An 11,317-nucleotide genomic window follows, 5' to 3' on the forward strand; every position below is an offset into this window, starting at 1 on the left:
GCTTTAACTTTACTTCTCCTCTTAGTGTTTTAACACTGATGGTCTTAAGACATCCAGATATTCTACCGAGCAAACACTGGCTGTGTGTGTACGTGCGCCTATGGTGTCTTCGATTATTAAAAATGGGAGAAGTAATTAATGTTAATGAGTATTTGACAGACACAATCTTTGCAAACAGGAATTCTGAAGCTTTTGTGCCTTGGGATGCTTTGATGCTATTAAAAATTTTTGAGAATTCCAAAGAACATTTTTAAGTCAGTAGTCTCCATAGATAGTTACAATCTTAGAAATAAAAACCGAACAATTTAAAATACATAACTTTTGATATTGACAAAAAAATTCACACCCCACACCATTTTAACTATTGAGAAGGGAAGCTTTAATCGGAAACACATTATATAACAGAAATTGCTGAGTGACAATAGTTAATTAAACTTACCTACGTGAATGGCAAGTATAGGACACCTAAAATAACATGTACTCTGAAGGAGTAGTGTGTTTGGGAGAAAGAGGGTGTGGGGCTGCTTCTCTGAGGAAGGAAGTTTTACACGATGGTCGACTTTGTGTTATTTTCACCTCCTAATAAATGAAAACTGTATTTTCAGATTCTTCCAGCTGGAATGCTACTTCTTTGACTTTCAATCATGGAACTTCTCAAAGATCCGGGGATTCGAAATTTGGTGATAAACGGCCATTTGCCACACACTCAAGGAGCAAACCTCTGTCAGCATCCACAGAGTTTGGACAGATGACCGTAATAGACAAACGAAAGACTCAGATTGGAGGTGTGTTTTTCTTACGTACTTCTACGCAACATGAATTGCGTGAATCACAGCTACAAGATAACAGAGAAAGCAAAGAAGGAAATACAAAAACAGAGAGTTCAACCCTAGCCTACCTCTGTGTAGGTTGATCGTAGTTCTGAATTTCCTACAGTCATTTTGTAGCAAAATGTGCTTTATGTTTACTCTGTTTAGGCAAGTTACAGCCAAATAGAATACCTTTTAGCGAGACATTGGCATTCTTCCTCAATCACGGTAACATAAGGAAATAAGAAAGGGAATAAGGAGAAAGTATGATTCCATTTAGACTAGTATTTAGCGTACACTGGGGAGTATGTATGTATAACTATACACATATATAGGTACATACATACATACATATACGTGTATATGTGTATGTATGTATGTGTGTATATATATATATATATATATATATATATATATATATATATATATTTTTATATACACACAGATGTATAGCAGGGGAAGTAAAAGCGCTTCACGTATAAATTGCCCACCACTTGTATCATTAATATTCACCCTACTATAGCCTTCAGGGGTTGCCCCAAAGAAGTATTTTTATATCACTTCAATCTGACGCTTTCAAAGTTCTGTGTTTTTCTGTTGTGTATTTACAATGTATTTGAATTTTTTCTTTAACAGTGGATGAGTGTTCTAAATGTGACCCTGCGAGCAGGTAGGATTTTATGGATTTCTAAAATTGCATGTTAACTAAGAGACTGCAGAGAGAAGCCAGTAAGCTTTAATGAGTGTTCTGCTCTGGATTAGGCCCTGTACTATGTGCCTAACACTGGTTCTCTCAGGTCGTCGGCACAGTAACTTTGCAAAGTAGCTGTGCTGTTCGGCCTAGTTTGTATTCATTACACGTGTGTGGTTCCGGGAGGTGGATTAATTGACCCCTGGTACCATAGTTACAAGTGGCTGACCGTGATGTGACCTTGACCTGCTTGGCTTCCCAAGTCCCTTCTCTTGTCCCTCAGCCTGTACTGAGAAGTGCCTGGACGGGTCTGGATTCAAGGTTCAGGTGCAAGTCAGGTGGACTCAGAGAGTCCCGTTTAGTGACGTGTTAACACTGATTGAGAAGTGTCCTCCCAAGCCCAGTGTGCGCAAGCTCTTGTGTTAATGTACTCCACAATTGCAGCAGTCACGAGAACCTTGTTTTCACCATCAGTGTTTAAGGCAGATCTCAGTTCGCTGTGGCCACAGAACCACAGGTTGTGCATAAGCAAGACCTAATCAGGCAAGTGTTTTCAGGTATAATGCGATGTAGCCTTCTTGGGACGAATCGTTGTTCTGTAAGTGAAGAACATCTATGTATAGATCATGTTGTGTTACTGCAGCACAAATTGAGATGATATTTCCAATTGATTTCTCTACTTACTGATGTCTCAGCCTGTGTTTCTCTTCTGGCTAATACCTTTCCCTTGTTCTAGGAAGTTTTTTTCTTTTTTTCCAGAGTCTCTCTTCTTTCTTCGATGACTTTCCATGATTTTTTATCTTTTTCACTGCTTTTCTCAGGGTTTTTGTTGCTGTTGTTCTGTTGTTGTTTTTCCACTTCTGCCAGCTAAGTGTTCTCCGTTTTTCTAGAGAGAATCGAAAGTCCATAGAATTCCAGGTGTTGAAGGAATGTTAGCAATTAATTAATTCAAAACACCCCCTAGTACTTCATGCTGCCATTAATGTTTTGGTCAAGTGGTTGATCTCATGAGGAGTTTGAACTCAAAGAGATTATGTGACTTACTTGAGTACAGTGAGTGATGAAATGAGATGAAGTGTAGGTTTCTAAGTCCAGTACGCTTCCTTCTTTATCATCCTTTGGGTGAGTGTTTTAATTATGGAAAGGAATGGAATTAGCAGCGGAATCCAAGTTTCAATAGGACCAACACTGGGTTGGAGTAGGAATAAGGATTTTAGAATAGAGATCAGAGATCAGATAGGGGAAAAGAGATCAGAATAGTAGGGTATGACAAGATAAAGAGAAATTACAAGAAAGAAGGAAAGAGGATGTTGGTAGTTGTCTAAAAAAGCAGATTAAAGTAAGGGGTTCAAGGCGTCCTGAACAGGTTGCTGCTTTTTTGTTTGTTGAATTGGAGGAACCAGCATTCTTTAAGATTTGTATGAAAACATATTAAACCTTTCAGCCTCTGGAAACATTCTCTTTATAGCAAGTAGGAATATGGTATCATCCACCAGCACCCATTGCAGACCGGGTCCGCTCGAGTCGAAAGGCAGTGCAGATAGCTGAACTCTATAGACCCATGGCCCATCGCACGTGTTCTGTCACCTCCACCTCTTTTCCCGATGCACTGATGTCCTTCCCATGGATATGGAGGGTTGGGCAGAGATAGGACTGATTGTGAAAACAGTAATGGAGTTGGGTAGGTGGTAACATGACTGTGTTGGGAGTGGATGACTGAGGCTCCACTTAGCTTATTTTCCAGGAACAGGGAAATGGACAACTCCTACTGTGGGTCATTTGAGCCCATCCTTGTTTCAGGAGTCTATGCCTTCTTAGGCTGAAGTTTTCAAGGTTGGAGATTGCCAGGAAGCTGTGAGGACAAGTGGTCTGGGAGTGGGAGGCTAAGAACATACATATTTGTTCTTTGACTGTTGTACGTGTAACTTGCAAACATTTCACACATTTCAGGGAACTGATTGTAGTGTTTCAGGGTGAAAGGAATGAATGGCGCGATTTAATAACTGCTTTCTACGTTAAAGAAGCAAGACTGCCATTTTTCTCACACAGATTAATCTTTGAACCAGGGACAGACCATGGAGAAGGGTCAGTGTATCTTTCTAACTTGATTTAGCTCACTGCTTTTGTCCCAGTTCAGGTTCCATTTATGTCAGCTATTATTTGCGTTTTGAATTCAGCCTTCAGGACTTTTGGTGAAAACAACATACTCTCAGGTGTTGCCAACATATTGGCTGTCATTCTCTGTTACGGAAACTTAGAGTGTATCTTCATTAAATATTGCATGAGTTGGGAGTGGTGGAGGCAGAAATAGGTAGCTAAGAGCTTTTCTAGCATATCATCTAATTTTTAATTATATCAAGAGACTATATTTCATATGCAGATAGCTGACCTTTTACTCCTTTTGTTGTTGTTGTTGCTTTTGTCAAGAAATGAATTCACTTGTTTTTGTTATCTTTACCCTAAAGTCTTTCCCGCGAAACTGGCAATAAAGATTCATGGCCTATATCAGAGGAATGGCTCTTCGATGTTAATACCAAGGTAAAAGGCTCCTGTGTGAAATTAACTGTTTTGCTCTGAATTTAGTTTTGTGTAGCAATGACTTGTAAAATTTAGTTGTGGTCTACCTATCATTGTTCTATGTTTGTCATGGAAAATTCCTCAGCATGAACCATTTTATAACATGTGACCATTTGATGCTGCATTGTTTTGTTGTTGTTTTTTTAACTTCAGTAAGTATCAAAGATGGGGGCTGAGAAAAAGAAGGGCTGGGAAATGTATAGTGATAGTAAAATTCGATAGGGAGTTTTCCCACAGTGACGGAGCTATGCAATTTGGGTAACGGTAAGGATTCTTAATGTGACTTTTACGTTATACCAGCATGACTTTTATCATACTTGTGCCTGAATGAAATCTTGAATGGATTCAGGTACTCATTGTAATAGTCATGAACTCTTCCTGGTACCTTTCAGTTTTAAAACTAGATAGCATATGACATATAGTTTTATTTTATTACACTTTGTATGTTGGTATGGTATGCTTGTTAGGAAGGAGTGTTTTCTCCATTTTGTTTGTTTTTTTCACTTACATTCCGTTGACATTCCATATTATTTTATATTAGTTTCCGGTATCCTATGTTCATCATTTAGACTAAAATAGTAGTAGAATTTTTGAAAGTTTAGAATTCACGTTCTCTATCTCAAAACCCATATTACAGAGAGATTCCAGTATGTTCTAAATCATTGCATTGTGAGTATATTTAAATGTGTTCATCTAATTGAAGAGTACATGTTTTGCATAAAATAATAACCAATTTGAAAAACAGAGATCTTTTTTTTTTCAAGTTTTGTGTTTTAATGGCGATTTGATTACATGGTATTTGATCCGTGGGCTCCTCGGCCCATATATATGCAATAGTGACACAGATTTTCTTTCAACTGATATTCTGACATACTGCATCGTGAAATCAACACTTGTTGAGTACCTATTCTGTAACAAGCACGATCTCATTTACTTCTCAGAATAGCCTTGGCAAAGAAGGGAATCCTCATCTTCAGAGATAAGGAAGTGGAGACCAAGTCAGTCTAGGTAGCATGTTGTAGCCAGGAGAACGTTGAGGGTTTGATCCAAAATGCACTTGGCTCCAAAGCTCATGATACTCTTGTCTGCTCCCTATAAAACGTGTCCGTGAGGTCCTATGCCCATTGTCCATGGCGCATTGACCAAAGTAAAGAAAGGATCCGTGTCTGCAAAAGACAGGATGCTTTCTTTACTCTGGTCAAAAGCAGAGATTCTTAAAAATCGTGTAATAAAATATCAAGCTTCAGAAAGTTTTTAGTTTTGTTTTTTAAATGTAAAATGTTTCATTTCTGTTACAGTTGACATTCAATATGATGTCAGCCTCAGGTGTACAGCATAGTGGTTAGGCATTTATATAATGTGTAAACTGGTGCTCCGATTAGTGTGGAATCCCTGACACCATACTTAGTTATTACAATGTTATTTCCTGTATTCTGTGTGCTGTCCTTGACAGCTACATGACTGTTTTATGACTGCCAATGTGTACTTCTTAATCCTTTTACCTTTTCAAGTTGCTCCCCAACACTCTTCCCTCTGGGCAATGATCAGTTAGTTCTCTGCATCTATGAGTTTGTTTCTTTTTTCTATGTTCATTTATGTTTTTATTTATTTTTACATATCACCGATAAGTGAAACCATGTGGTATTTGCGTTTCTCTGTCTAACTTATTTCACTTCGAATAATACCCTGTAGGTGCACGCACGTTGTCACAAATGGTAAGATTTTATTCTTTGTTACAGCCAAGTAGTATGTTGTTGTATATATGTAGCACTTCTTGTTTATCCAAGACGATGGATACTTCGGTTGCTTCTTTATCTGGAGTATTGTAAATAATGCGACAAGGACCATACAGATGCATACATGTTTTCAAAGGAGTGTTTTGGATTTCTGCGGAGAAAAACTCAGAAGTGGGATTGCTGTGCCACATGGTAGTTCTATTTTCAAATTCTTGAGGAACTTCCATATTGTTTTCCATTGTGGCTGGCCGGATTTGCGGTCATACCAACAGTGCACGGGGGTTCCCTTCACATCCTCACCAACACTTGTTGTTTGTTGATTTATTGATGATGGCGATTCAGACAGTTGTGAGGTGATAGCTGATTGTGTATTTAATTTGCATTGCTCTAATGATTAGTGCACTGAGCATGGTGTCGTATGTCTCTTGGCTATCTGTGTGAGCTCTTTGGAGAAAAGTCTATTCAGGTACTCTTCTGATTTTGTAATTGCATTGTTTGTCTTTCGGTGTTACGTTTTCTGAGTTCCTTATATGTTTTGGATATCAACCCTTTCTCTGATATATGATTGGCAAATATCTTCTCCCATTCGTCGTGTTTTCATTTTGTTGATGGTTTCTATTGCTGTGCAAAACTGTTTCAGTTTGATGTCATATATATGGGTCTTGAAGTCCTATCCATTCAGCCACGTTAGGTCCTCACTGGAGCATGTAACGTATTTGTATTTAAAGTAATTGTTATACGTATGTAATTATTGCCATTTTATTATCCATATTTCTTCTCCTCCTCTTCGTCCTCATTCTCCTGTTTCTCCTCCTCCTCCTCTTTCTTTTCTTCCTTCTTCTCCTTCTTCTCTTTCTCTTCCTCCTCTTTCTCCTCCTCCTCCTCCTTCTCCTTCTTCTTCTGTGTCTTGTTCTTTTTTCAAGTTGTCGTTTCACATTTCTTGTAATATTGGTTTGTTGGTGCTGAACGCCATCATCTTTTTCTCTGGCAAGTTTTTACCTCTCCATTGATTCTAAATGAGAGCCTTGCCAGATACAGTAATAGTAATCTTGGTTGTAGATTATAGCTTTTCATCACTTTCAATATTTCTTGCCAATCTCTTCTGACTTGCAGATTTTCTCTTGAGAGATCACCTGACAGTCTTATGCGATCTCCATTGTACGTGACTAACTACTTTTCTCTTGATGGTTTTAATATTCTCTCCGTGTCCTAACCCTTTGGAATTTTAATTATGATATGTTTTGGTGTGGGCCTATTTGGGTTCATTTTGTTTGGAACTTTTGTGTTTCCTACGCTTGTGTGTCTATTTCCTTCTCCAGGTTAGGAAAGGTTTCCATCATTATGTATTCTGATAGGTTTTCTTTCTTTTTTTAATTTATTGCGGTGACAATTGTCAGTAAAATTACATGGATTTCAGGAGTACAATTCCGTATTACATCATGTATAAATCCCATTGTGTGTTCACCACCCAGAGTCAGTTCTCCTTCCATCAGCATATATTTGATCCCCCTTACCCTCTCCTCCCAACCCCCACCCCCTTACCCTCTGGTAACCACTAAACTATTGTCTGTGTCTATGAGTTTTTGTTTCTCATTTGTTTTTCTTGTTCTTTTGTTGTTTTTGGTTTATATACCACATATCAGTGAAATCATATGGTTCTCTGCTTTTTCTGTCTGACTTATTCGCTTAACATTATACTCTCAAGATCCATCCATGTTGTCACAAATGTTCCTATATCATCTTTTCTTACCGCTGAATAGTATTCCATTGTGTATATATACCACAACTTCTTTATCCATTCATCTATTGAAGGACATTTTGGTTGTTTCCATGCCTTAGCCACCGTAAACAAAGCTGCAGTGAACACTGGGGCACACGTGTCTTTATGTATAAATGTTCTCAGATTTTTGGGGTAGATACCCAGGAGAGGGATTCCTGGGTCTGTAATTCTATTCATAATTTTTGAGGAACCTCCACACTGCCTTCCATAACGGCTGCATCAGTCTGCATTCCCACCAACAGTGTATGAGGGTTCCTTTTCTCCACAGCCTCTCCAACACTTGTTAGTGTTTGACTTGCTGATGATAGCCATTCGGACTGAAAGAAATTGAAGAAGGCACAAAGAAATGGAAAGACATTCCGTGCTCATGGATTGGAAGAATCAACATAGTTAAAATGGCCATATTACCCAAAGCAATATACAGATTTAATGCAATCCCCATCAAAATCCCAATGGCATTTTTAAAGAAATAGAACAAAAATATCATCAGATTTGTTTGGAACCACAAAAGACCCCGAATAGCCAAAGCAATCTTAAGAAAAAAGAACAATACTAGAGGTAAGACACGCCCTGACTTTAGCTTGTACTACAGGGCTACAATCATCAAAACAGCATGGTCTTGGCAGGAAAACAGACACAGAGACCAACGGAATAGACTTGAGAACGCAGAAATAAAACCACTTAAATGTGGACAGACAATTTTGACAAAGAAGCTAAAAACATCCAATAGAGGAAAGACAGCCTCTTCAATAAGTGGTGCTGGGAGAATTGGATAGCCACGTGGGAAAGAATGAAACTGCACTGCTATCTGTCACCATGTACCAAAATTAATTCAAAATGGATCAAAGACTTAAGCATAAGACCTGACACAATAAACTGCATAGAAAAAAACATAGGTACTAAACTTATGGACCTTGGGTTCAAAGAGCATTTTATGAATTTGACTCCAAAGGCAAGGGAAGTAAAAGCTAAAATAAAGCGAATGGCACTATATGAAACTTAAAAGCTTCTGCACAGCAAAAGAAACCATCGACAAAATAAAGAGGCAACCAACTGAATGGCAGAAGATTTCTGCAAACAGTGCCTCCGATAAGGACTAATCTCCAAAATATTCAAAGAACTCATGAAACTCAACAACCACTAGGTTTTCAATTCGCTCTCTCTCCTTCTTCTCCTTTCGATAGCCTTACGAATGTTGTTACACTTGATATTGTCCCAGACATCCCTGAAAGTATTTTCTGTTTTATTTATTTTTTATTTATGTTCATTTTTTTTCTGTTCTGATTGGGTGTTTTCTGCTACCTTGTCTACCAAATCACTATTGGAACCTCTGCTTCACCAAATGTGCTGCTGATTCCATCTATAAATTATTCATTTAAATACTGTATTTTTCATTTCAGACTTTTTTTAAGGATTTCTATGTCTTTTTTATATTTGCTGTCTCTCTGTTGAAGTTTTACTTACTTTATGGATTCTTCCCCTAATTTCATCTCACATCCTTATAACTAGTGTTTTAAACTCTGTATCTGGTATGTGTCCATTTGGTTTACCTCTTTTTCTAGAGTTTTGTCCTGTTCTTTCATTAGGGAAATGTTTCTTTCTCCCTTGTTTGTTCACTGCCTCTCTGTGTGTGTTTCTATGTATTATGTAGATCTGCTAATTCTCCTCATCTTGGCAGCATTGGCTCATATAACAGGTGTCCTGTGTGTCGGGTGGTACAACCTCCCTGGTCACCGGAGCCAGGAGTTCCAGAAGCTCGTGTGGGTGGTGTGTGCCCTCCTGTTGTACTTGAGCCATATTGCTGTTGGCGCATCAGTGTGTGGAATGGACGCTCAGGACGACTGGCTGTGACTACAGTAGATGAGCTGATGTGTGTGGGCTGACGTCACAGAGTGGGATCGGCTGTAGCAGGGCTCCGGTGTCTGCTCAGTCCATGGCTTGGGCGTGCCATTTGTGGAGCTAATTGGGTGTCGTTCTGGTGTTGCTGAAGCTGATCACCAGGTGTGTTGGATTTGGGGCCTCTTGGGAGGGGCTGTGGGGCAGGCCCAGGTCAGCTGCTGCTTGTGCCCAACCCGGAGCACCCAGTGGAAGCCAGAAAGTGACCTACTTTTGGTAGCTGCCTTTGTGGGTTTGGAGGCCCCTGGGAAAGGCTATGCTGTGACGCAAGACAGGATGATACATAGGATACTAGAAAGAAACGGAGGTCCTCAATAGCATAAGTTGCGGCCTTATTGACTGTCTTAAAACAGAATTGTGATGATGCAACACCTCTGCTTACTGGGTGACTCCCCATTATGTGAGGGTAAAATTCATATGCTAGCATGACACGTGCCTTCTTTGATTTGGTTCTGAAACGGCAGTTGTCTCCCCATTCCATTTTCAGTGTTCCAGGCTTACCCCATCCCTTTGCGGCCCTCACTTGCAACATGTTGTTTCATCCTCAGTCCTTTGCTACCTCTGACCTTCTGGACTCCCCTTCATGGTTTCCCTCAGCACCTCGTATATCTTTCAAGATGCAGCCCTATCTTTGCCGCATCTGCTGAGCTTCCCTGGTACAACTGATTGTTGTCTCTTTTATGATCTAACTGTACTTTATTCACTTCAGGTGTACAAGTAGCGGCGGTACTTTTCTGTTCTTATTTTTTCATGTATTATAATATCTCTACTCCTACTAGAATGTAGGACAAAATGTTTCATTTGTATTTCCAGCTTCCCCTGGGTCTGTGCCTATGATTTGTTGCCTACAGTAAAGTTTTCTTGTCCCACCGATGGATGGACTGAGTGAGTGAGTGAACGAGTAAATGAATATGATGTTTTCTGAAGTTGGGTTTTTCTTTCTTTTTGTTTTCTTTACTAGAAAGAAGCAACCAAGCCGCAATTGGAAAAAGAGAAAATCGTGTGGCTATTATTGAAAGTGCTCCACAAGACCAAACAAGCAATGATAATTTGACTTGTGTTGACAGTGCACACCAGGATAATATACGTGGTAATTTAGTGACTATCTATGAATTCTTTCTAGCTTAAGCTCTGCTATAAACAAATCTAACATGTGTCGACCCACATGTGATATTCACTTCTTTTAAGCATTCTTTCCTATCTTTTTTTGCAAAAGTATCCCCACTATTAACAACTGCTTCTTCTTGCAAACGCTTCCACCCCCTGAAATTCTTTTCTGCTATTACTTTTATGGAAATAAGCATGACTGAATGTGTATTTAAAATGCACAGTAATATACGTTCACATTAATGTACCTGTGACTCCATTTTATAGTTAAAAAGTCATCATTAGGATTAGGACAAGATGAAGATGAAGAATCACCTTGGGATTCTGAGGTACTGTCTTTCAGAATTATTATTATTATCAATGTTATTTACAAAATCACCATTCTGTGATGTTAAAACGAAAAGGGTGTGCTTTGACTTTACTTTCTCACCTCTGCATTTCCCCATACAAATCATTTTTTGATGGTTTATCCTATAATTAATAAACTAGCTATGTGGTTAATCTAATAAGACAGCGTAGTACAATTCTGCTAACTTGCAAGTTTCACTTTAGGAAGTCAGTGCAGAATAGTATAAAACACGTAGGCTTCCAAGTCTTAAGGAGTCAGTTTGGGATCTGAAGTGAAGTTTACCTAAAAGGTAAAGAATTATTCCAGCTCGACCTATACCCAAATGCATGACTCTGTGGTTTTTGTAGATGTGGAAATGTCCTAATGAGTTTC

The 11,317-nt window shown here is 38.9% G+C and overlaps 1 protein-coding gene across 7 annotated transcripts in view; it reads left to right on the top strand.

The window, feature by feature from the left end:
* Positions 1 to 11,311, top strand: part of LOC141570137 (uncharacterized) — a 142,932-nt gene extending 131,621 nt beyond the window's left edge. For 6 of the 7 annotated variants that reach the window (XM_074325997.1, XM_074325995.1, XM_074325998.1 and 3 more), the window contains 5 exons: positions 606 to 785; positions 1,446 to 1,479; positions 3,966 to 4,038; positions 10,451 to 10,579; positions 10,864 to 11,311. In XM_074325997.1, the coding sequence (XP_074182098.1) occupies positions 606 to 785; positions 1,446 to 1,479; positions 3,966 to 4,038; positions 10,451 to 10,543 (380 nt within the window). In that variant the 3' untranslated portion in view covers positions 10,544 to 10,579; positions 10,864 to 11,311. Of the gene's footprint in view, positions 1 to 605; positions 786 to 1,445; positions 1,480 to 3,965; positions 4,039 to 7,861; positions 8,340 to 10,450; positions 10,580 to 10,863 lie in introns of those variants that run through there. The other variant, XM_074326001.1, reaches the window with a different exon arrangement.
* Positions 11,312 to 11,317: the final 6 nt, after the last annotated feature.

This window comes from Rhinolophus sinicus, linkage group LG02 (assembly GCF_036562045.2).
Source record: "Rhinolophus sinicus isolate RSC01 linkage group LG02, ASM3656204v1, whole genome shotgun sequence".
NCBI lineage: Eukaryota > Metazoa > Chordata > Mammalia > Chiroptera > Rhinolophidae > Rhinolophus > Rhinolophus sinicus.